The 27,569-nt window shown below is 37.5% G+C and overlaps 1 protein-coding gene across 1 annotated transcript; it reads left to right on the top strand.

Moving 5' to 3' along the window:
* VPS33A (VPS33A core subunit of CORVET and HOPS complexes) lies at positions 1-25,586 on the top strand. The gene is made up of 13 exons (XM_053701756.1): positions 1-146; positions 544-609; positions 825-952; positions 3,156-3,345; positions 4,428-4,544; positions 5,287-5,461; positions 6,016-6,209; positions 7,722-7,848; positions 7,960-8,027; positions 10,423-10,560; positions 12,107-12,244; positions 12,369-12,537; positions 25,142-25,586. The coding sequence occupies exons 1-13, from the start codon at positions 15-17 to the stop codon at positions 25,333-25,335; spliced, it is 1,836 nt and encodes a 611-aa protein (XP_053557731.1). The 5' UTR covers positions 1-14; the 3' UTR covers positions 25,336-25,586.
* The last annotated feature ends 1,983 nt before the right edge of the window (positions 25,587-27,569 follow it).

Below are 27,569 nucleotides of genomic sequence, written 5' to 3'. Positions count from 1 at the left end.
ACGTGATCTGTCACATGACTTCTACTGTAAATCGGAACTTTAAGATGGCTGTACACCTATCGTGCGGCCGAGTAAATCTCAATGTATTGAGGGAGGCAGTGCGTAAGGAGCTGAGGGAGTTTTTGGATAAATGTGCTGGGAGCAAGGTGAGAAGAATACAAGTTGCTGCAATCCTATAAGCCAGAGTGCTTCGCTGCAAACCTGCAGAACTGTCGCCTTTACATAAAAATATAATAGTAATTGCGGATATGGTTTAACATTGTAATGTAGCATTCTCTATGCTAATGTTATGTATGTGCACGACCATAATATTTCTTATTTTTCCATTATACTTGTGGATTGTATGGTACATAAATCACTCTCAGTAAATCAAAGCCAAATTGATTTCATACACAGCATCTAATAAATGTTCAATTTATACCTTGATAAATACAAACTATATTTTGCAAGTAAGCATATCATCTGAAATATCTGTGCATTCCATGTTTTTTGCAATATTAAACCAGGCTTGCATCATGGTAACGTTCTCTCTTTTTCTTGCAGGCAATTGTATGGGATGAATATCTAACTGGTCCATTTGGATTAATTGCTCAGTATTCACTATTAAAGGTGACAATTTTATGATAGTCTTTTATGTGCATGGAAAATCTGTTTAATCTTAGAATGAAATGACAATACTCCACAAGCAAAGAAGAAACAGTAGATTTATTCAGTGCAATAATATACATTTAATACGGGACATGCTCTGAAACAGTGGTTTTAAAAGGTATTGAATCACATTCAGTACATTACTTCAAGATAGTATTGTTTTACTTTTTTTGCAGGAACATGAAGTTGAAAAAATGTTTACTCTTAAAGCAGGACCACTTCCTACTGCTGAAGTAAAAAATATTATATTTCTGGTCAGGCCAAGACTTGAACTAATGGATATAATTGCAGATAACATACGAAGGTATGAAATGTGACAGTATCAGCAGAGACCTTTGTTGGGATGTCATTGTCCTCGCCAGCTATATCTGTCCTATTCAGACTGTCTTGTATATAACATTTTTTTTAATTATGTTATTAGAAAATCATAGCCAGGAAATAAATATGTAATTATGTCATTGTATCAGTCAGTTATTTGATGCCTTAGCATTACACAGAGCATATGTAAATACTTTTAAGGAAGAAGGCACATGGATACATGGTGCAGACTTGTAGATTATCATTGACTATGATATGATAAAACTAAAAAAGGGGTAAGCAGATGGTTATGGTAATTTGGCTTTTAGCTGGCACAACACTCAAAGGTTTTAAGCAGTTAAACTAAAAGTGATGGTAAATTAAAGGAACATGAAACCCCAAATTCTTTCATGATTCAGATAGAACATACAATTTTAACAGTTTTCCAATTTACAAACTTTCTTCTTTCTGTTGGTATCTGTTGCACTAGTGAGAGCTAGCTAAACACATTGGTTGAGCCAATGACAAGAGGTATATTTGTGCAGCCACCAATTAGTAACTAGCACCCAGTGCACTGCTACTACTGAGCCTACCTAGGTATGCTTTTCAACAAAGTATACCAAGAGAACAAAGCAAATTAGATAATAGAAGTAAATTGGAAAGTTGTTTAAAATGACATGCTCTGTGTGAATCATGACAGAACAAATTGTGTTTGTGTCCCTTTAATGGGACATAATACTCATTTGCTAAATAATTTAAAGTGATGCAGTATAACTAAAAACCTGACAAGAAAATATCACCCAACATTTCTCTGTAAAAAAAGATATTTTACCTCAAAATGTCTTCAGCAAGTAAGTGCTTTGGTAACCGTTGTACTTCAGCTACTGTCCAGCTGCAAGTTAACAAAAACATAACAAAAACAATAGCCAATCAACATCTGCAGTGCTGAGGTCATGCTCTGCTTTACTGTAATCTCATAAGATTTCACTGAAATCTTGTGAATTTCATAGTAAACTTCCTTAAACTGAATAGGGAAATAACCTGACTGTGCCTGCACATGCCAGATGCATGCTCCCTTGCAAGTCCTGGGACAAGTATCCTGATTGGCCTCTTAAAGTCCCTTTACAATGGGGTGTGAATACTTAGGAAATTTTGAAGTAAATATCCTCCTTTTTTACGTAGAGATGCTTTCAAGTGCTTCAACATTTGGGTATCGTGTCCCTTTTAAGTTTTAGAAACCTGCATGTAGACTGCGTAGGTTTATATATGTAACTTAGATAACTTATATGAAGAAAAAAATACATTTCTTTTACTGTCTAATGTTTTTGTAAATGCAATGTTTTAGACTTTACTATCACTTTAATCCCAGCAGAAAATGATTGTAATATAGTAATCAAAGGATAGTCACCAGGGGTGTATTTTGGCCTAGGCAAACAAGGCACTTGCCTAGGGAAGCAGATTTTGAGTCTCTCTACGGACACACTGCACTACACGCACACTTAAACATGAATATTTACTTTGAAAATGTCATGGAAAAAAAGTCACTTTACGCCCTCACCAAAAAAAATTATGGCCATGAAAGGCCTTAAAGGGACAGTATACACCCATTTTCATGTAACTGCATGTAATAAACACTACCTTAAAGAATAAGATGCACAGATACTGATATAAAAATCCAGTATAAAACTGTTTAAAAACTTACTTAGAAGCTCTCAGTTTAGCTCTGTTGAAAAGGTAGCTAGAAAGTCCACTGCAAGTGGGGGAAATAAGACACTCCCCCCTTCCCCCATTCTTTTGCATATGAAAAGACCCTTTACACAAACAAGAGCAAGCTGGAGTAGGTATCTGATGTTATTCTCCTAAAACTTTGGAGCTTGGTTAGGAGTCTGAAAATCAGAGCAATGTTATTTAAAAATAAGCAAAACTATACATTTAAAAAAAAAAAAGCTACTTTATGGGCTATATAAATAGGTCATCTACAAACCATTTATGCAAAGAAAAAATGTGTATAATGTCCCTTTAAATGGGGGGGGGCAGCAGAATTTTGAGTGTCTAGTGCAGCACAAAACCTAAATATGCCACTGATTGTAACTCTTTGCTACATAATCTAATACTTTTAAATCTGCTAGTCTTAACCTGTATACAGTGTAATGTAATATATTGTATTTATTCTAATACTCTTCTATACGTTGAATTTATCTGCACTTTAGAGAAGACAAGGTGCGTTTTCCACAACGAGATTTCCATATCTTATTTGTACCTCGTCGAAGCTTGCTATGTGAGCAGAGGCTTAAGGACCTTGGTGTTCTGAGATCATTCAGTCACCGAGAAGAGTACAGTCTTGACCTGATTCCATTTGATGGAGATCTATTGTCTATGGAGGCTGAAAGTGCATTCAGGGTGAGTAAGGGAAAAGAAACAAAAATCAAACTTAAAGGGCCATGATACCCAAATGTTGAAACACTTGAAAGGGATGCAGCATAGCTGTAAAAAGCTGTCTAGAAAATATCACCTGAACATCACTATGTAAAAAAGAAAGATATTTTGCCTCAAAAATGTCCTAATTATTCACACCCCACTGTAAAGGACTTTAAGCAGCAAATCAGTATGTCTGTCCCGGGACTTGCAAGGGAGCGTGCCTCATTCACACATGTGATTTCCCTATTCAGTTTAAGGAAGTTTACTATGAAATTGCATGAGATCACAGTAAAACAGTTCATGACCTCAGCACTGCTGATGCTGATTGGCTGCTGTTTATAGGAGCTGAGGAAATTTTGAGGTAAAATATCTTCCTTTTTTTTACATAGAGATGTTCATTTGATATTTTCCTGTCAGCTTTTTACAGTTATACTGCATCACATTCAAGTGATTTAGCATATGAGTATTATGTTCTTTAAAGGACAATTTTGTATGTGCTTTTATATTATATAATGTATAATTATGTGTGTGTGTATATATGTATGTATGTGTATATATATATATATATATATATATATATATATATATATATATATATATATATATATATATATATATATATATATATATACATATATATATATATATGCAATTAGAGACCGATCTATAGCAGAGATAGCATTGGGAAGTCAACAGGGTGCATTTCAAGTTCTGGGAATTAGAAATTTCATATTTACATTACATAAAAGGGGGCAAAATAAATGACTGTATATTGCAAAGTTGTTCTGTTATGCATAACGAAACATTTTATATACAAATCTCAAGATGTTAAATATCTCTAACTAATGGAAGATGGTCAGTATTCCTTTTTCTTTATAAAACTACTAATTCACAAAGACTGACCCAGTCAACATTGGGACACGTAAGTTAATGACTGGGTACTTCATCTACAGGATTGTAAATGTCCTTTACTGAACAGTTAAAATGTCCGTGATATGTAATAGTGAAATTATACAAATGTTATAGATTATGTTAACAACCATTAACCATCTTTATTTAAATAGGAATGTTACCTGGAAAACGATGAAACCAGCCTTTACCATGCAGCTAAGGGGCTTATGGCCTTGCAGTCTTTGTATGGAACAATTCCCCAGATATTTGGAAAAGGAGAGTGTGCTAGGGTAATATACAGCGAATACTGGAAATATAAGTTGATTTGTTAATTCTTTATATATGAAAGGTAGTTGCATGTTACATCCTAAAGCCATATAGTGAAATTCATAGAACTGCAGGCTAAGTTTAATCATGGTAGAACATTTATACTTTCTGTGATTACTGTTGATGGCAACACAGGTGTTTAATCTATAGAGCAGGTGTGAGAAAATATATTGTTTCTTCAATTAGACGTTGTTTCAAAATGTGCCACTTATTTTTTTTATTTTAAGTTTAAACTCTTTGTGGAGAATGGTGCACTTTAGTTTGGATATAGCAACTATTATTTGCTATTTTAGCAACTGCTATTTTTTCCCATCATAGTTGATTTATGTTAGATTAATACAAATGTATGGCTCTATGATTGCTTTTGATGATAAAATATAATAATTTATATTATTATTTTTACTGTATAGGGAGGGCACCTCCAATTTTTTTTATTTTTTTTTAGCAGTTTTTATTGTTGGTCTCTAAATCTTCAGGGTCACAAAATCTAGATCTTAAAGTCATTTCTATCTAGTCACAGATAATTCATAATGTCTTGCCCATCAAAGTTGTTTTAGATAAATTATTTGTGGCATATACATGTTTTTTAAATTGCTGATTGTCTAGATCTGATATTATTGATATTAGTTTTGGCATACAAAGTATTTGACTGATGAAAACCTTAGTTCTGTAGAGTCTGCTATAAAGATTTTTTTTTCTCTGCAGCATGTTGCAAACATGATGATCAGGATGAAGAGGGAGCTGGGTGGGAGCCAAAATTGTATTTGTCCTGTGTTTGACACTCTTCTGCTGCTTGATCGAAATGTGGACCTGTTAACTCCATTAGCGACTCAGCTCACATATGAAGGCCTTATTGACGAAGTCTATGGAATTCACAATAGTACGCTAACCATTCATTTATTCTTGTAATTGTATAAATACATAAAACAAATGCACAGCACTGCTGTGGATCTTTTCATTAAAAAAAAAAAAATATTAATTTTATTTTAAAGACAAAAACATAACTCTATAGTTTGCAGTACATTGCTGCTCCCCGAGCCTGCCTAGGTATATCAAGAGAACAAAGCAAAATAGATAATAGAAGTAAATTAGAAAGTTGTTTAAAGTTGTACGCTTTATCTGAATTATAAGAAAGAATAGAGAAAAACATCTGGGTTTCAGGTCCCTTCTAATGCAAAGTGTAGCAGGCAGTAACACAGTGCAATACATAGCCCTTTTGATGGTTGATTATATTTTTAAACAAAGATATTCTACAATGGAACTTGTTGTTTTGTTTTTTTATCAGATTACCATTCTCTTTACATATACGCCAAATACTTATTTTTTACTATTTAGAGATAAACAAGACCAATAAGAAGCAAATTCAAATAGTTTATAACATAGCTATAGTGAAGAATTATTACATAGTTGCTTTTATCTCTTGTTTTATAATAGGTCACGTAAAACTTCCACCAGAAAAATTTACAGCAAAAAAGCAGGGTGAGAGCGGAAAAGATCTTCCCACAGAACCAAAGAAACTTCTACTAAATTCTGCAGAGGAGCTATATGCAGAAATTCGAGACAGAAACTTTAATGCTGTGGGCTGTGTGTTGAGCAAGAAGGCCAAAGTAATATCTGCAGCATTTGAGGTAACGTGCAAAGACTAAAGTATGTCTGTGTAGGATTCAAGTTTTACCCATAAGCCCTGAGACCCAAATCAAAAGACATAAACTTTAAGTTTTTCTGTGTGACCTTACACTACTGTGTCTGATACTATTCATTATTGCCTGTAATGTTTGACATATCGCGGTTTACCTTTGTTCCGTTGTCCTTTCTTAAAGGGACATTAAGCACTAAATACATTTTATAAGCATAGTATTGAGATTATTCCCCACCTCCCTCTAGTCATGGGTGCTGCCTAGGGTTCAGGTACCTACAGTGAAAGCTAGGTTACAAAATGGCGGTACCCATAATTAGGAGGTGTATGAAATGTATTTAGTGTTTGATGTCCCTTTTTAATATAAAGGCAGTAAGATCTGAATTACATTTTTGGAGCAAAGAAACCGAAGAAGTCACACTGAATAGAGTTATTCCGCATCAGGAAATAGTTCAAAGGAAAACATGCCAATTAGGGATATAGGATGTCCTAGTATTTATTAAAGGGACATGAAACCCACAATTTACATGATTCAGATAAATGTGTAATTTTAAACAATTTTACATTTTTTTTCTATTATCTAATTTGCTTTGTTCTCTTGGCATCCTATGTTGAAAAACATACCTAGGTAGGCTCAGGAGCAGCAATGTCCTGGGGGCTAAGTGCTGATTTGTGACTGCACATATATGCCTCTTATCATTGGCTCATCCAATGTATTAAGCTAGCTTCTAGTAGTGCATTATTGCTCCTTCAACAAGCAATGCCAAGAGAATAAAGCACATTTTAAAAATAGAAATAAATTGTTTCAAATTGTATTATCTATCTGAATCATAAAAGAAAAAATTTGGTTTCACTTTCCCTAATTTTTCATTTTTATTTTATTTATTATTTTTATTTTGTGGTAGCATGCTAAATTTAGATCAGACACTTCCTCCTATATTAGTACAGTGCGCTTTATGTGCTCATAATGTACAAACCGTGTTCGCGATTTAATAAGACATGCGAATGAAATAGCAGAATTGTAAATGTGTGCACAATTAAAAAATTTTTTTTAAAAAAATCAGAAAGTGGCCACTTAGGGTCTTTATACTCCCAACTGTAATATCATACAATGCTTAATTATTGTGTGTTAACAAGGAGATTGTCTGTAATAGGTGGTAATGAGACTGGAATACTCTACTCCCACGGGGAACTTAGGAACCAGATGTCATTATCACTTCCATGTAAAGACTTGCCTACAACCTCCCAACTGGGCCCCAAACATTAACTACTTAACCACCAATGATACATTATAACTAAGTACCTAAAAGTTTTGAATCTGTAGTATGTTCCTAAATGAGCATTTTATGCTAAATTTCAAAAAAGGATTCCACTGGTATATAGCATGTTTTATGATGACTGACTGATGATTTAGAATATTGGGACCATTAAATAGTTTTGCTTTAGTTTAGGGGAAAACACACAAAAATGTAACTTCTCAAACATTTTGTTTTCATTTATAAAGGAAAGACACAATGCAAAGACAGTGGGAGAAATAAAACAGTTTGTGTCCCAATTACCCCATATGCAAGCAGAACGAGCTTCCTTGGCAAACCACACATCCATTGCTGAACTGATCAAGGATATAACAAGTAAGCATCCTTGGGTCTATTGACAGCCTTTGTATAAGAACTATAGTGGCACACAGCAGACGGAGATCATTGCTTGATGGATATTACAGTCTACAATATGTTTTGTTTCAGCTTCCGAAGCTTTCTTTGATAATCTAACAGTGGAACAAGAATTTATGTCTGGGTTTGACACTGATAAGGTTTGTGTCCCTAAAATATTATCCTGTGTAACAATAATCACTAAAACTAAGTAGGGTTTGTTTAAAAAGCTATAGTTTGTGCAGATATTGAAACCTTAGTTAACAATGCAGAGTAGTATCATTCCTGAAATGTTTCCTAACAAAAAGAGTTGCCTTCTACACCTGTTTTCTTAAGAGACTAATCCTATGCTTATAGCAGTTGTTTAAAGGTTAATGTCCCTGCAGCTATAGTGAGAAGGTTTTTTAATGCAGTTAAATTATTCAAATTTAGTATTCAAAGTCAGGGTATAAGCCTAATAATGCCGCTCTAATACAAAAGACACAGGTGGCAAGGAGCGTAGCCAGTAATTCCCAGAGCGTGGTACAGGTTAAAGCAAATATGTAGTGGCCCCCTTCCGCTTAACTTACAGTTGTATGCAAAAACCAGATACCGACTCCCATGTTGGAGAGAAAGGACCTCTAATGTAGCTCCATATCCTGGATTGACAGAAGACCGCATACCAGCGGTTGTTGCCCCGTTCCTTCAACCCTCCGCTGTCACGCTTGCGTACCCTCTCTCCGGCACTCAGTGTTCTGAGTCTCTCTCCGGATCTTCAATTTTTCGGGTATCCATTTGCTTCCTTAAAGCTGCCTGGGTGACGGCACTGCTACAGCATCCACTTCACCTCGTAATTTACACAAAGTTGGTTAAGGCTATAGGGAAAGCCTGACTAAAAGCTCCTGTTATTTGCCACTTAGACGCACTACCGCCTTGAAGGATGATAAGCGAGCTCCTGCAAAAAAATTTGTAAAGTAGAAAGGAAGGTATTCTTCACTAGCGGTTAAAGTTATAAAAAGTAAACTTTATTAAATAAAAGAAGGCATCAAGTCTAGACTTAATGCCTTCTTTTATATTTATTTGATGCCTTCTTTTATGTTTATTTAATAAAGTTTTTTTACTTTTTTCATTTTAAAGATATTGTCAAAATACTAGGTAAAGATCCATTATGTTAGCTGAGCAACATTGAAGCATGGGGGAAGTAGTGGCTTGTCTGTGCTATAAAATAGAATTCCAGAACTGTCTGAAATATATTTTTTAAAAAAACAGTCAAATATCACCTTTTTTTTAATTTATTTTTTAATTTTTAAATTCCTTGTAAAACAATGTAACTATACAGGTGGCCCTCGGTTTACAACGGTTCAATTTACACCGTTTCAGAATAACAACCTTTTTTCCCAGTCATGTGACTGCTATTGAAAAGCATTGAGTAGCAGTGCATTTATTAAAATAGCAAGTAGGTGGAGCTGTCCGCTTGTGTTGCAGCAAAGCCAAGCAAGTTGAAATTAATCAGGTTAACCAGACCTGAGCTATCGAGCAGATTTCAAAGAAACAAGATCTTCCTGTCTATAAATCAGTCCAGATTGGAATGCATAGAAAGAACTGTTTGCTGAAAAATGCAAGTGAAGTCTGAGTTGTGTGATTATTTTATTAGGTTTATAATGCTGTTTAAAGTCTTTTAAAGTCTTTATTTCAAAGCTTTAAAAATATTGTATTAGGTGTTACTTATGACAATTTAATTTTGAGAGGGGCCTGGAACCTATCTCCCTCACTTCCCATTGACTTACATTATAAACTGGGTTTCAATTTACAACGGTTTTGATTTACAACTATTCCTTCTGAAACCTAACCCCGGCATAAACTGAGGGCTACCTGTATTGAGGAAAAATAATAGTTGACAGAAAATTATAACGTGCTTGGCTGTATTTATATATATATATATATATATATATATATATACACACATACATACACATACAAACAGGTTGCAGTAGCACTACACAGATAATGTGGGGATGCCCTATATAGTTTATATTAAAGTGTACATTCAGGCTAAAGTAATATACATGTTTCACCGTGTAGGTTACGGCTTCCTCAAAACTAGTACACCCTACAGACTGATATTATACCCAACGGGTAATAAAGATAACTTTAGTATTTTACATATCTGCTATCTATGCCAGTGTAAAGTTGTTAAATATCCAGTATAGAGGATCCCAGTGGTTGCTGGTACTCCATAATACTCTGATATCTTAACTTCGATTGGTCCAGTGTTGATTGTTACTCCACCTGAAGTATATTAGGTTTACACACACCATCAAATATACCACCAGTTATTCATTAGATCACAAGTGATGTAGAAATAGCATTTTGATAATGCATCTCAGAATACCATTTGTGTTTTTAACTTCACACATCTGTTTTAATTTAAGCAATAAAAGCTATGTTTTAATTGTAGACTAGGTCTTCTACCCCTTGCAAAACGATGTACTCGATATTAGGGGAGACAGAAGTGCTACATATGTGCATACTTTTTGGCCAAACTTCTTTGACTTAACTGTGTGTGTGTGTGTATAGGTTAATACTTACATAGAAGACTGCATTGCCAAGAAGGATCCGCTGATAAAGATCCTACGACTAGTTTGTCTTCAGTCTGTGTGTAACACTGGGCTAAAACCGAAGGTGCTAGATTACTACAAGAAAGAGATTCTACAAGTGAGTATGCTCTGCTTGCAAACAATGCCCTTTATTCGTGTCTATAACACTACGTACTTTATTTTTTTTCTTTGTACCGATCAGAAGAATGCAAAAAAAGTTTATATTTATTTTTATTTTCTGTCTAATATTGCTATTTTAAAAGCACATTCTCAAAAAATTTAATTACCAGCCCTGCTATTGTAGTTTAACGTATATTTCATTAAAGGGACATGGAACTCAAAATGTTTATTTACTTCTATTAACACATTTGGGTTTGTTCATTTGGTATCCTTTGTTGTAGAGCATACCTAGGTAGGCTCAGCAGCATGAACGTGTTTGAAGCACTATATGGCAGCAGTTCTGCAACAATGCTTTTAATAAACTTATACATAGTGCAAACACTGCTGTCATCTAGTGCTTCAAAGTGTATAATGTTAAAAAATATTATTGCACAACTAATGCCATATAGTGAATTATCCCAAGCCTACCTGAATGTGTGCTCTTCAACAAGGGATACCTTGAGATAGAAGCAAAATTGAAAAAATGTTGTTTTTTTTTGGGTTTTTTTTTGCGTGTACCCTGAATCTAAAAGAAAAAAGAGTTTCATGCCCCTTTAATATACATACTATAGTTTATCTGCATTATTTAAAGTGATGGTAAAGTCGTATGTATTGCCAAATATATTCCTGATGCTCTTACCTTAACTAGCACATCGATGTGCTTATATAAATAAAAAAACCTTTTTTCACTTTGTAATGCCGTTTTTATTTGGCTAACCGTACAGTGTAATAATCTGCTTCTCTAGAATTTTTTCACAGGGGTAGCTTTGATTGACATCGCTTTTAGCCAATCATCAGCTCACCATGCGCCCCATGTGAAATAGGAACTGCACACTCCCGTGCTCTCAACTAACTCATTGCTACTGACTGCGCATGCGCAATTCTTACGCTACTTATAATTTTCAAATAAAGGTTTGTCATTTTTTTGAGGTAATTCTTTGGCAATAAATACTTACAATAATTGTATAAATGAAGAGAAAAATAATTGATGAAGACAGAAATGAAAGTAAACAGTGAATCAGTACGAAAGGAATGATTTACTGTTTACTTACATCGGATGCTATGTTTATGTAACCCGGAGCTGAGTATTCTCATTTAGAAATGCGCAAGTAGCGTAAGAATTGCGCATGCGCAGTCAGTAGCAATGAGTTAGTTGAGAGCACGGGAGTGTGCAGTTCCTATTTCACATGGAGCGCATGGTGAGCTGATGATTGGCTAAAAGCGATGTCAATCAAAGCTGCCCCTGTGAAAAAATTCTAGAGAAGCAGATTATTACACTGTACGGTTAGCCAAATAAAAACGGCATTACAAAGTGAAAAAAGTTTTTTTTATTTATATAAGCACATCGATGTGCTAGTTAAGGTAAGAGCATCAGGAATATATTTGGCAATACATACGACTTTACCATCACTTTAAATTCCACAGTTTTGCCTCTCTGTATCACTTGAAAGAACAATAACAAGATGCACTAACACTTTAATTTGTATATTGTTTTTGTGTGACAGACCTATGGTTATGAGCACATCTTGACATTGCATAATCTAGAAAAAGCTGGACTTTTAAAACCTCAGACCACCAGCAGAAATAATTACCCAACAATCAGGAAGACACTTCGCCTTTGGAGTGATGATATAAATGAGCAGGTATGTATGTAAACTAGTGCAAATTATATTTACGTTAGCAAATGCTTTCCTTGCTCTTTCACACTTGCTGGCTTTTATCCTCTCTCCTATTTCTTTTTTTTTTTTTTTTTTTGTCCTTATCCAGAATCCCACAGACATCTCTTATGTATACAGCGGCTATGCGCCTCTTAGTGTACGTCTGGCACAAGTGCTAGTTCGGCCAGGGTGGAGAAGTATAGAAGAAGTGCTGAAGCTCCTACCTGGGCCCCAGTTTGAAGAGAGGCAACCCCTACCTTTAGGGCTACTAAAAAAACGTAAATAATCTTACCATTTAATGTCTGTCTGGGGGGGGGATGTGATTATGTTTTTTACCCAAACGAGGGAATAAGCACAATCACAACTTACTCTTCTGTACCACTTTTGTGATGCTGCAGATAAGATTTTGACTTCTGGTTGGGGCAAATGTACATTTGCCGGCTCCTGATTATATCCTTTGCCTTTTCAGAGAGTAAATGCATAGTAAAAGAAGGGTTTTGTTCAACAGATATATTCTAGTGTATAAATAAAAAGTTACATTTCTGTTTTTAATTTGCAACGGTTTACCACTGCTATGAGAAAAATAAACTTTTTTAATGGAATATTTTGGAAAAAAAACTGTCCCAATTCTGCTATCTGGAGAATGTGATAAGTCATGAGCGGTTACAGAGCTGCTGTATGTCACATAAAATACGTTATAAAGAAAATGGAACTAGACCGATTATAATGTAAGACTAGCCTAGGTTAACTTTTTTCATTAAATAAACAAATGGAATATATTTATATTAAATATTCAAACCAAATTTACAAAGGTTTGGTAATCTCCGCTTGTCATCAACAAATGACAGTTGGATTTATATGAATCAATTCACAAAACATGTGTGTAGCCCATATCTTCTGGGTGAGCTCCACCCTTTAACTATGGATTAAATGGATAGTAAACACCAAATGTTATTGTTTAAAAAGATAGATAATCCCTTTATTTACCATTCCCCAGTTTTGCATAACCCACACTGTTATAGAAATATACTTTTTATCGCTGTAATACCTTGTATCTATGATTCTGCAGACTGCCTCCTTATCTCAGATCTTTTGACAGTCTTGCATTTCAGGCAATTAATGCTGAGTCTTAATTAACTCCACGTGCGTAAGCACCATGTTATTTATATGAAACACATGAACTAATGCCCTCTAGCTGTGAGAAATGGTCAGATGCATTCAAATCAGAGGCGGCCTCAATGGCTTAGACATTAGCATATCAGCCTACCTAGGTTTAGCTTTCAACTAAGAATACCAAGAGAACAAAGCAAATTTGATGATAAAAGTAAATTAAAAAGTTGTTTAATATTACGTGCCATATCTGAATCATGAAAGTTTAATTTAGACTTTACTATCCCTTTAACAAATTGTATAATAACGCAATAACAGTATGTCTTCAAGCCAATAGAATAAAATCAACAGACCAAAAATTAATCAAAATGACATCACAACTTTGCTTCTGCGAATATTATTCTGTATCATCAGCTACACCTAGTCGTGCCATCTTTAAAACCTTAACAATAACAAAACACTCAGGGCGAGATTACATATGCGGCGCAGGCTTAAGCGCAAATCTCCAGTAAAAGTCTAATCCGCCTCCCAAAAAAAAACACGTAAAAACCCTATATCCGCCATCAAACCCACATCGCAACTAATAATAAAAGTATTAACCCCTAAACCGACAACCCCCATAATGCAATATGCCAAATAAACTATTAACCTCTAATCTGCCATTCACCCACATCGCGATCTACCTAGTAAAAGTAAATCCCTAAATCCGCCAACCCCAACATTCCAAACTCCCTAATAAAAATATTAACCCACATCGCAACAAACCTTATAAATCTATTAACCCCTAAACCGCCAAACCCACACAACGCAAACTAATTCAATTAGTAAGCCCCCTAACCTAACACCCCCCTAAATTAACCCCAATTACCTAAATTAAAAAATACTAAGTTACAAACAAAATAAAAAAGCTAATATTGCTTAAAAATAAAAAAACATTACATTAATCTAAGATTACAAAAAATAAAAAAAATCTAACATTACAGAAAATAATAAACAATCCAAAATTAAAAAAAAAAACCTAATCCCTATGACAATAAAAAAGCCCCCCCAAAATAAAAACACCCCCTAATCTAATGCTAAACTACCAATAGCCCTTAAAATGGCTTTTTGTAGGTCATTGCCCTAAATTAAACAGCTCTTTTGCATTTTAAAAGAACTCTAAGTCTTCCCCTAACAGTAAAACCCACCAAACCACCCCCCCCCCAAAAATATAAAAACCTAACACTAAAAAAAAACTAAACTACCCATTGCCTCTAAAGGGGCATTTGTATGGGCATTGCCCTTAGCATTAAGCTTTTTTACTTCCCTTAAAAGGGCATTCAGCTCTTTTAAGAGTGCCCATTAAAACCCTAATCTTAATAAAAAAAAAAAAAAAAAAAAAAAAGCTTAAAGGATTACTTTCTGTTATAATTTTTAAGCTAAACAACTAACCTATTAAAGTTAATAAACATTAATTAAAACCTACTGACCTATATTTCTCCTGTTAAGTGTAGTCAGTCCACGGGTCATCCATTACTTATGGGATTATAACTCCTCCCTAACAGGAAGTGCAAGAGGATCACCCAAGCAGAGCTGCTATATAGCTCCTCCCCTCTACGTCATATCCAGTCATTCTCTTGCACCTAACTAAAGATAGGACGTGTGAGAGGACTGTGGTGTGTTAAACTTAGTTTTTATTTCTTCAATCAAAAGTTTGTTATTTTAAACGGCACCGGAGTGTGTTGTTTGTTCTCAGGCAGCATTAGAAGAAGAATCTGCCTGAGTTTTCTATGATCTTAGCGGTCGTAACTAAGATCCACTTGCTGTTCTCGGCCATTCTGAGGAGTGAGGTAACTTCAGAACAGGGGATAGCATGCAGGGCCCACCTGCAAGGAGGTATGTGCAGTAAATTATTTTCTAAGGAATGGAATTGACTGAGAAAATACTGCTAATACCGATGTAATGTAAGTGCAGCCTTAAATGCAGTAGTAGCGACTGGTATCAGGCTGATAAGTATGTATGTATACTCTGAGGTATTTCTGGGGAATGGAATTTCACTAAGAAAATACTGTCAATATTAAAGTAATATTTGAGCCTGCACTGCAGTGAAAGCGACTAGCAGCAGGCTTATTAATAACACTTCATAATTTTCAATTTTAAAACGTTTACTGGCATGTTAATCGTTTTTTCTGAGGTACTTGGTGATAAAACTTTATGGGCATGATTTTTACCACATGGCTGTCGTTTTTTTCTGCATAAAAACAGTTTACTGAGCTTCCCCACTGTTGTAATATGAGTGGGAGGGGCCTATTTTAGCGCTTTATTGCGCAGTAAAAATTTAGTCACAGTCTTCCTATTTCTTCCTCCATGATCCAGGACGTCTCTACAGAGCCCAGGGGTCTCCAAAACTAGTTTTGAGGGAGGTAATCAGTCACAGCAGACCTGTGACAGTGTGTTTGACTGTGATAAAAACGTTTATTATTTCAACTGTTATCCGTTTTGGGTATTAAGGGGTTAATCATCCTTTTGCTGGTGGGTGCAATCCTCTGCTAACTTTATACATTTTCTGTTAAAATTTGGTTGTTTTAACATATTTGGTTCATTGTTAATTCAACTGTGTCACATTTTTATGTTTCTTAAAGGCGCAGTAGCGTTTTTTATATAGCTTGTAAATTTATTTAAAAGTTTTTTCCAAGCTTGCTAGTGTTATTGCTAGTCTGTTTAAACATGTCTGACACAGATGAATCTGTTTGTTCACTATGTTTAAAGGCCAATGTGGAGCCCAATAGAAATTTGTGCACTCAATGTATAGATGTTACTTTGAATAAAAGTCAAACTTTATATGTTAAAAGAATATCACCAGACAACGAGGGGGAAGTTATGCCGACTAACTCTCCTCACGTGTCAGTACCTTCACCTCCCGCTCAGGAGGTGCGTGATATTGTGGCGCCAAGTACATCAGGGCGGCCCATACAAATCACTTTGCAAGACATGGCTACTGTTATGACAGAAGTATTATCTAAATTGCCAGAATTAAGAGGTAAACGCGATCACTCTGGGGTAAGAACAGAGTGCGCTGATAATAGTAGAGCCATGTCTGATACTGCGTCACAATTTGCAGAACATGAGGACGGAGAGCTTCATTCTGTGGGTGACGGATCTGATCCAAGTAAACTGGATTCAGAGATTTCAAATTTTAAATTTAAGCTTGAGAACCTCCGTGTATTACTAGGGGAGGTATTAGCGGCTCTGAATGATTGTAACACGGTTGCAATTCCAGATAAAGTATGTAGGTTGGATAAATATTTTGCGGTACCGGCGTGTACTGACGTTTTTCCTATACCTAAAAGGCTTACAGAAATTGTTAACAAGGAGTGGGATAGACCCGGTGTGCCCTTTTCACCCCCTTCTATACTTAGAAAAATGTTTCCAATAGACGCCACCACACGGGACCTATGGCAGACGGTCCCTAAGGTGGAGGGAGCAGTTTCTACTCTGGCTAAGCGCACCACTATCCCGGTGGAGGATAGCTGTGCTTTTTCAGATCCAATGGATAAAAATTTGAGGGTTACCTTAAGAAAATGTTTGTTCAACAAGGTTTTATATTACAACCCCTTGCATGCATCGCGCCTGTCACTGCTGCGGCGGCATTCTGGTTTGAGTCTCTGGAAGAGACCCTTAGCACAGCTCCATTGGATGAGATTATGAACAAGCTTAAAGCCCTTAAGCTAGCTAATTCATTTATTTCTGATGCCGTAGTACACTTAACCAAACTTACGGCTAAGAACTCCGGATTCGCCATTCAAGCGCGCAGAGCGCTGTGGCTTAAATCCTGGTCAGCTGATGTGACTTCTAAATCTAAATTGCTTAATATTCCTTTCAAAGGGCAGACATTATTCGGGCCCGGCTTGAAAGAAATTATCGCTGACATTACTGGAGGTAAGGGCCATGCCCTGCCTCAAGACAGGGCCAAACCAAAGGCTAAACAGTCTAATTTTCGTGCCTTTCGTAACTTCAAGGCAGGAGCAGCATCAACTTCCTCCGCTCCAAGACAGGAAGGAACTGTTGCTCGCTACAGACAGGGCTGGAAACCTAGCCAGTCCTGGAACAAGGGCAAGCAGGCCAGAAAACCTGCTGCTGCCCCTAAGACAGCATGAAGTGAGGGCCCCCGATCCGGAAACGGATATAGTGGGGGGCAGACTTTCTCTCTTTGCCCAGGCTTGGGCAAGAGATGTCCAGGATCCCTGGGCGTTGGAAATCATATCTCAGGGATATCTTCTGGACTTCAAAGCTTCTCCTCCACAAGGGAGATTTCATCTTTCAAGGTTATCAGCAAACCAGATAAAGAAAGAGGCGTTTCTACGCTGTGTACAAGACCTCTTACTAATGGGAGTGATCCACCCAGTTCCGCGGTTGGAACACGGGCAAGGATTCTATTCAAATCTGTTTGTGGTTCCCAAAAAAGAGGGAACCTTCAGACCAATCTTGGACTTAAAGATCCTAAACAAATTCCTAAGAGTTCCATCGTTCAAAATGGAAACTATTCGAACCATCTTACCCATGATCCAAGAGGGTCAGTACATGACCACAGTGGATTTAAAGGATGCCTACCTTCACATACCGATTCACAAGGATCATTACCGGTATCTAAGATTTGCCTTCCTAAACAGGCATTACCAGTTTGTAGCTCTTCCCTTCGGGTTAGCTACGGCTCCAAGAATCTTTACAAAGGTTCTGGGCTCTCTTCTGGCGGTACTAAGACCGCGAGGCATAGCGGTAGCTCCGTACCTAGACGACATTCTGATACAAGCGTCAAGTTTCCAAACTGCCAAGTCTCATACAGAGTTAGTTCTGGCATTTCTAAGGTCGCATGGGTGGAAGGTGAACGTAGAAAAGAGTTCTCTATTGCCACTCACAAGAGTTCCCTTTCTAGGGACTCTTATAGATTCTGTAGAAATGAAAATTTACCTGACGGAGGACAGGTTATCAAAACTTCTAAATGCTTGCCGTGTCCTTCATTCCATTCAACACCCGTCGGTGGCTCAGTGCATGGAAGTAATCGGCTTAATGGTAGCGGCAATGGACATAGTACCATTTGCGCGCCTGCATCTCAGACCGCTGCAATTGTGCATGCTAAGTCAGTGGAATGGGGATTACTCAGATTTGTCCCCTCTGCTAAATCTGGATCAAGAGACCAGAGATTCTCTTCTATGGTGGCTTTCTCGGCCACATCTGTCCAAGGGGATGCCCTTCCGCAGGCCAGATTGGACGATTGTAACAACAGACGCCAGCCTTCTAGGTTGGGGCGCAGTCTGGAATTCCCTGAAGGCTCAGGGATCATGGACTCAGGAGGAGAGACTCCTTCCAATAAACATTCTGGAATTAAGAGCAATTTTCAATGCTCTTCTGGCTTGGCCTCAGTTAGCAACTCTGAGGTTCATCAGGTTTCAGTCGGACAACATCACGACTGTGGCTTACATCAACCATCAAGGAGGAACAAGGAGTTCCCTAGCGATGATGGAAGTCTCAAAGATAATTCGCTGGGCAGAGTCTCACTCTTGCCACCTGTCAGCGATCCACATCCCAGGCGTGGAGAACTGGGAGGCGGATTTTCTAAGTCGCCAGACCTTTCATCCGGGGGAGTGGGAACTTCATCCGGAGGTGTTTGCCCAACTGCTTCATCATTGGGGCAAACCAGATCTGGATCTCATGGCGTCTCGCCAGAACGCCAAGCTTCCTTGTTACGGATCCAGGTCCAGGGACCCGGGAGCAGTGCTGATAGATGCTCTGACAGCACCTTGGGTCTTCAACATGGCTTATGTGTTTCCACCTTTCCCGATGCTTCCTCGATTGATTGCCAGGATCAAACAAGAGAGAGCATCAGTGATTCTAATAGCACCTGCGTGGCCACGCAGGACCTGGTATGCAGATCTAGTGGACATGTCGTCCTGTCCACCATGGTCTCTGCCTCTGAGACAGGACCTTCTGATTCAGGGTCCTTTCAAACATCCAAATCTAATTTCTCTGAGGCTGACTGCATGGAGATTGAACGCTTGATTCTATCAAAGCGTGGATTCTCGGAGTCAGTGATTGATACCTTAATACAGGCTAGGAAACCTGTTACCAGGAAAATTTACCATAAAATATGGCGTAAATACTTATATTGGTGCGAATCCAAGAGTTACTCATGGAGTAAGGTTAGGATTCCTAGGATATTGTCTTTTCTACAAGAGGGTTTAGAAAAGGGTTTATCTGCTAGTTCATTAAAGGGACAGATTTCAGCTCTGTCTATCCTTTTACACAAACGTCTGGCAGAAGTTCCAGACGTTCAGGCTTTTTGTCAGGCTTTGGCTAGGATTAAGCCTGTGTTTAAGACTGTTGCTCCGCCGTGGAGCTTAAACTTAGTTCTTAACGTTCTGCAAGGTGTTCCGTTTGAACCCCTTCATTCCATCGATATCAAGCTGTTATCTTGGAAAGTTCTGTTTTTAATGGCTATTTCCTCGGCTCGAAGAGTCTCTGAGTTATCGGCCTTACATTGTGATTCTCCTTATCTGATTTTTCATTCAGACAAGGTAGTTCTGCGTACTAAACCTGGGTTCTTACCTAAGGTAGTCACTAACAAGAATATCAATCAAGAGATTGTTGTTCCATCATTGTGCCCTAACCCTTCTTCAAAGAAGGAACGACTTTTGCACAATCTGGACGTCGTCCGTGCCCTGAAATTTTATTTGCAGGCAACTAAAGATTTTCGTCAAACTTCTTCCCTGTTTGTCGTTTATTCTGGACAGAGGAGAGGTCAAAAAGCTTCGGCTACCTCTCTCTCTCTCTTTTTGGCTTCGTAGCATAATACGTTTAGCCTATGAGACTGCTGGACAGCAGCCTCCTGAAAGGATTACAGCTCATTCTACTAGACCTGTGGCTTCCACTTGGGCCTTTAAGAATGAGGCCTCTGTTGAACAGATTTGCAAGGCTGCAACTTGGTCTTCACTTCACACTTTTTCAAAATTTTACAAATTTGACACTTTTGCTTCTTCGGAGGCTGTTTTTGGGAGAAAGGTTCTACAGGCAGTGGTTCCTTCCGTGTAAAGATCCTGCCTGTCCCTCCCGTCATCCGTGTACTTTTAGCTTTGGTATTGGTATCCCATAAGTAATGGATGACCCGTGGACTGACTACACTTAACAGGAGAAAATATAATTTATGCTTACCTGATAAATTCATTTCTCCTGTAGTGTAGTCAGTCCACGGCCCGCCCTGTTTTTACGGCAGGTCTAAATTTTAATTAAACTCCAGTCACCACTGCACCCTATAGTTTCTCCTTTCTCGTATGGTTTCGGTCAAATGACTGGATATGACGTAGAGGGGAGGAGCTATATAGCAGCTCTGCTTGGGTGATCCTCTTGCACTTCCTGTTAGGGAGGAGTTATAATCCCATAAGTAATGGATGACCCGTGGACTGACTACACTACAGGAGAAATGAATTTATCAGGTAAGCATAAATTATATTTTTCTCCAAAACAAAGTTTCATAACGTTCTAAAAGTTATATCTTTTATTCGCCGATGATGTCACATTATCCTGCCCACTATTTTCAGCACTGCATGTTCAAAATACTTAAACCAATAAGCGCCATTTTGAAACCTAGGTATTGTAAACGGATTGGTACAGAGCAAAGGATACCCACGGAGTGGGTTTGGAAAACAATTAAATTTGCAGACAAGATTTCTGATATACGGTAGAGATATGTTAATGAAATGCTATTGATAAAAAGCGTATTTGGGGTAGTTAGTTAGTAACAGGCATAGAAAATATTTACTTACAGTGGCCCTTTAAGTCTAACCCCCAGATAGATACTCACGGTTCCTGAAGTCCGGTGCTGAAGTCTTCTTCTAAGCAGCAACCTCATCTATCTTCATCCAGGAACAAGCTGGCGTGGAGCGGAAGGGCGGAACTGAAAACCGGTGACCGTGGAACTGTAGACCAGCGATGGCGGAACTGAAGACCGGCGACCAAGGAGCGTGGAGATCCTCTTCGTACGATTACCGCAGCACATTAAGGATTGAATTCAAAGTATGCGTTTAAATATGGGGTTACCTCAAATTCCTTTTGGTTAATTTGATTCTTTAAATTCAAATCAGCCAATAGGATGAGAGCTACTGAAATCCTATTGGCTGATTTGAACAGCCAATAGGATTCCAGTAGCTCTCATCCTATTGTCTGATTTGAATTTGCAAAATCAAATCAGCCAATAGGAATTCAAGGTACCCCATATTTAAACCTGTACCTTGAATTCAATTCTTAGTGTGCGGCGGTGATCATACGAAGAGGATCACCACGCTCCATTTTTTAAGATTAGGGTTTTAATGGGCACTCTTAAAAGAGCTGAATGACCTTTTAAGGGCAGTAAAAGGGCTGAATGCCCTTTCAAGAGCAATGCTCATACAAATGCCCCTTTAGGTGCAATGGGTAGTTTAGTTTTTTTTTAGTGTTAGGTTTATTTATTTTGGGGGGTTTGGTGGGTGGTGGGTTTTACTGTTAGGGGGAGACTTAGAATTTTTTTTTAATGCAAAAGAGCTGTTTAACTTAGGGCAATGCCCTACAAAAGGCCCTTTTAAGGGCTATTGGTAGTTTAGCATTAGATTATAGGGTGTTTTTATTTTGGGGGGGGGCTTTTTTATTTTCATAGGGATTAGGTTTGATTTTTTTAATTCAGTTATTTTTTTTATTTTCTGTAATGTTAGACTTTTTTATTTTTTGTAATCTTAGATCAATTTAATTTTAGCTTTTTTTATTTTTAAGTAATGTTACCTTTTTTATTTTAATTGTAATTTAGTATTTTTTAATTTTCGGTACTTGGGATTAATTTAGGGGATGTTAGGTTAGGGGGTGTTAGGAGGCTTAGTAATTTTTATTAGTTATTTGCGTTGTGTCGGTTTGGCGGTTTAGGGGATAATAGTTTTATTAGGATTATTGCGTTTTGTGGGTTTGGCAGATTAGGGGTTAATAGGTTAAGTTTATTGCGTTGATGGGCTGGCGGTTTAGAGGTTAATAGGTTAATTAGATGTTTTGCGATGTGGTGGTTGGCGGATTAGGGGTTAATATAGTTCATTAGTTATTGCGGTGGGGGATTGCAGTTGACAGGTAGATATTGCACATGCGTTAGGTGTTAGTTAATATTTTCAGGCAGTTACGGGAGTTACGGTGCTCACATACTCAGCGCAAGGCTTGCTGCGCCTGCCTATGTGTGGCAAAGTGAAAATGGAGTAAAATATCTCCATTTTCGCCGTTTAAGTCCTTGTGCTGAATATGTGATACCGATTTGTGACACGGTTCTATGTTGGCTTATGGAAGTAAAAATTGCGGCCGACAGGTGAAATATACATGCCGCATTTATATGCGGCGCTGTATATGTGATACCAAAACTGCGTAAAAACCGGCATCACCTGCAAAAGCCGGCAATGCATATGTAATCTGGCCCTCAATATTTAAGGCGTTCTTCATACACTTTTTAACATTTGTCTCCCATACTTACCACTACTATTCCCCTCTATAGGCAAACCAGATTCGATGTAACTGTGTCCTCATCATATTCCTCAAAGCTTGATGATAATAATTATTTGCTCCCTATGTATGATTCCCAGTAAAATATCGCCTGATATATTTCTAGCTCCAAGATTTGTAGAAAAGATTTTAATGAAAATCTAATTTTCGTTAAATGTTTACATTCGTTTTTGTTAAACAAATGTAAATGTTTCAAAGCTACAGGTGAAAATGTAATCTGTAGCTACAAATACCTTAACGCTCTGGAGATCGCGCTCACCCTATCATCTTCTTGCCAGAGCCCGGAAGTGATAACACATGGCTTAATGCTCTCGGTTCCCAGGACCTGCACCAACTTTAGTGCAGGTCTTGGGAGAGGAGCTCGCTACACCTCCTGTTAGGGCGGCCGTGGCTCTGGCAAGAAGAATATTGGGTTAGCGCACTCTCCAGCGCATTGATTTAACTCTTACATTTTTTTAAAGGAAACAATCTAATATTTTTGTTGGTGCGTTCATTCTGGTTTTCGTTTGTCTTTTGTCCAAAAACAAATGCACATATTTAATCCTTTCATGATTCAGACAGTAAACTGGAAAGTTGTTTAAATTTGCAGGTTCTGTTATAAGATTTGCTTTATTCACTCTCTATCTTTTGTTAAAGGAGCAACAATGCACTACTGTTAACTAATTGAATAGATCTTGTGAGCCAATGACAAGAGGCTTATATATGCAGCCACCAATCAGTTGCGAGCTCACAGGTGTGCATTGTTGCTCCTAATCCTACCTAGATATACTCCAACAAAGGATACCAAGTAAACAAAGCAAATTAAGTAGAAGTGATTTAGAAAATTGTTTAAAACTGCATGAAATAAAATGTTTAGTTTCATGACCCTTTAATGTTTGATTATAAGGCCTATATATAGGGCTAGATTTATCAAGCCCCTGCGGCAGCAAGTTCTCACAAGAACTTGCTCGCCGCGATTTATCAAGCAGCGGTCACTAGACCACTGCTTCCCTAACATCTTCACCACCTCTATTGTGGTGAAATTAAATCTCCTTGGTTGAGTCCGACCGAGGAGATTGACAGCTCCTGCCCGCGCGTGATTGGCTGTGCGCGGGCAGGGGGCGGGATTGCACGCGAGCGCAAAATTGCGCTCGTGTGCAATGTTAATTAACTGCGGGTAATTTCGCCCCGCCACAGGCGAGCTGAGGCATACGCGCCCCTGTACGCCTCAGCGTTGATAAATCTAGCCCATAATGTGCTGACCGATCTGTGTTTCTATGTATAGCCCTTTATTGCTGTTGTGAAGTAACAACCTGTAGCTCTTTGTCCTATGAGGGAGGTTGGGGGGGCAGTGGTTTCTCCAGCTAATCCATAGTATCGGTGTCATGTCGTCATTTTCAGTGATTGGGGGCACTGAGCCCATATAGCACAGAGGAAGAGGGAAGTCTGTCCTTTCAAATAAGGGAACTCATGTCCCTGTAAAAATGTTGTTGTTGTTGTTGTTGTTTTTTAAAGCAAACAGTTACTGCAGCAGTTAAACTGATGTGGTAGGGGGATCGAATATCCCCTTAAAGGGACATGAAATCCAAATGTTTTTCTTTCATGCTTCAGGAAGAACATGGCATTTTAAACCTTTTTCCAATTTACTTCTTTTATCAAATTTGTTTAATTCTCTTGGTATCTGTTTGAAAGAGCAACAATGTACTCCTGGGAGCTAGCTGACTTAGGTGAACCAATAGCAAGAGGCATACATGTGCAGCTGCCATTCAGCAACTAGCTCCTAGTAGAGCATTGTTACTCCTGATCCTAACTATGTATGTTTTTCAACAAAGGATACCAAAATAAATTGGGAAGTTGGTTAAAATTGTATGCTGTTTCGGAATGATGAAATCATTTCTGTCCCTTTTTAATATAGCAAACACCAGATACACACAATGCCCCTCTAGGCTGCAGGTGATTTTAAGGCGTTCTTGGCTCTGAACAGACTCACCCCATAAAAGTACTAAAATGATGCCGCTAGTCGCCCTTTTTTTTTACATTATATTTGACTAATGAATTTGTACTGCATTATCTGTTGTGCTGGGTTCATTTAAACTCTTTTAGTGGGTGAACAAGACCGCATTTTTATTTTGTGTTAATAATTATGTGTTGCTTATTTCACTGTGTTTTATTATAGTACATAATCATGTTTAAAATATATACAAACCACATAATTGTACAAACGTGGTAATGAGTACATCTGATATAATCTTGCAGGCCAGCAAGAAGAAAAAAAGGTAATGCTGATATTTTTCCTTGGAGGAGTGACGTTTGCAGAGATTGCTGCACTTCGCTTTCTCTCTCAGATGGAAGAGGCGACCACAGAATATATTATTGCCACCACCAAGCTGATTAATGGAACAACCTGGATGAAATCCCTAATGGAGAAGCTGGAGCCACCCCCGTTTTAAAGTTCTAGCGAATGCAACTTATAAGACTTTTGCTCCTATCTAGATTCCGCTAAAGATATGAACTATTTGTTGCTGTTGCCAACAACACCATTAGACACTGCAATTTCTCAAATCCTGGGCCTAATTTAATAAATACCACAGTCAATGATAAAAAATACAGTATTACACTTTGTGCAGCATATTTGTAGTCTTAATTTAAACCCTTTTAATTGGAAGTAAAAAAACACCTAATAAAGGTGTTCATTCTCAAACTGTATCCTTATTCTAAGCCAATTTTGAGCTTTTTTTGTTTTGTTTTGTTTGTTACGTACATTTAAGCCCTATTGTAAGTCAAGTTTCAGTGTGTGTGCGTGTGTGTGTGTATATATATATATATATATATATATATATATATATATATATATATATATATATATATATATATATATATATATATATATACACATATATATATATATATATATATATACACACACAGTGGATATAAAAAGTCTACACACCCCTATCAAAATGTCAGGTTTCAGTGATGTAAAAAAATGAGACACAGATAAATCATTTCAGAACTTTTTCCACCTTTAATGTGACCTATAAACTGTACAACTCAATTGAAAATCAAACTGAAATATTTTAGGTAGAGAGAATAAAAAATAAAATAATATAGTTGCATAAGTGTGCACACCCTTAAACTAATACTTTGTTGAAGCACCTTTTGATTTTATTACAGCACTCAGTGTTTTTGGGTATGAGTCTATCAGCATGGCAGATTTTGACTTGGCAAGATTTGCCCACTCTTCTTTGCAAAAACACTCCAAATCTATCAGATTGCGAGGGCATCTCCTGTGCACAGCCCTCTTCAGATCACCCCACAGATTTTCAATCGGATTCAGGTCTGGGCTCTGGCTGGGCCATTCCAAAACTTGAATCTTCTTCTGGTGAAGCCATTCCTTTGTTGATTTGGATGTATGCTTTGGGTCGTTGTCATGCTGAAAGATGAAGTTCCTCTTCATGTTCAGCTTTCTAGCAGAAGCCTGAAGGTTTTGTGCCAATATTGACTGGTATTTGGAACTGTTCATAATTCCCTCTAGCTTAACTAAGGCCCCAGTTCCAGCTGAAGAAAAACAGCCCCAAAGCATGATGCTGCCACCACCATCCTTCACTGTGGGTATGGTGTTCTTTTGGTGATGTGCAGTGTTGTTTTTGCACCAAACATATCTTTTGGAATTCTGGCCAAAAAGTTCAACCTTGGTTTTATCAGACCAGAACACCTTTTCCCACATGCTTCTGGGAGACTTCAGATGTGTTTTTGCAAAATGTAACCTGTCTTGGATGTTTTTCTTCTTAAGAAAAGGCTTCCGTCTTGCCACTCTACCCCATAGCCCAGACATATGAAGAATATGGGAGATCGTTGTCATGTGTACCACACAGCCAGTACTTGCCAGATATTCCTGCAGCTCCTTTAATGTTGCTGTAGGCCTCTTGGCAGCCTCCCAGACCAGTTTTCTTCTCGTCTTTTCATCAATTTTGGAGGGACGTCCAGTTCTTGGGAATGTCACTGTTGTGCCATATTTTCTCCAGTTGATGATGACTGTCTTCACTGTCTTTCATGGTATATCTAATGCCTTGGAAATTATTTTGTACCCTTCTCCTGACTGATACCTTTTAAGAATGAGATCCCTCTGATGCTTTGGAAGCTCTCTGTGGACCATGGATTTTGCTGTGGGATGCGACTAAGAAAATTTCAGGAAAGACCAACTAGAGCAGCTGAACTTTATTCGGGGTTAATCAGCACTTTAAATGATGACAGGTGTGTACTGACTCCCATTTAACATGATTTTGAATGTGATTGCTTAATTCTGAACATAGCTACATCCCCAGTTATAAGAGGGTGTGCACACTTATGCAACCACATTACTTTAGTTTTTTTTGTTTTATTCCTTCCACCTAAAATATTTCAGTTGGTTTTTCAATTGAGTTGTACAGTTTATAGGTCACATTAAAGGTGGAAAAAGTTCTGAAATTATTTATCTCTCATATTTTTTTACATCACAGAAACCTGACATTTTAACAGGGGTGTGTAGACTTTTTATAATATATATATATATATATATATATATATATATATATATATATATATATATATATATATATATATACATACTTACAGGTAGCCCTCAGTTTACGCCTGGGTTAGGTTCCAGAAGGAATGGTTGTAAATTGAAACCCAGTTTAAAATG

This window comes from Bombina bombina, chromosome 2 (assembly GCF_027579735.1).
Source record: "Bombina bombina isolate aBomBom1 chromosome 2, aBomBom1.pri, whole genome shotgun sequence".
Lineage (NCBI taxonomy): Eukaryota > Metazoa > Chordata > Amphibia > Anura > Bombinatoridae > Bombina > Bombina bombina.
Note: the sequence above shows the minus strand (reverse complement) of the source record. Positions and strands in the feature narration are given on the sequence as shown.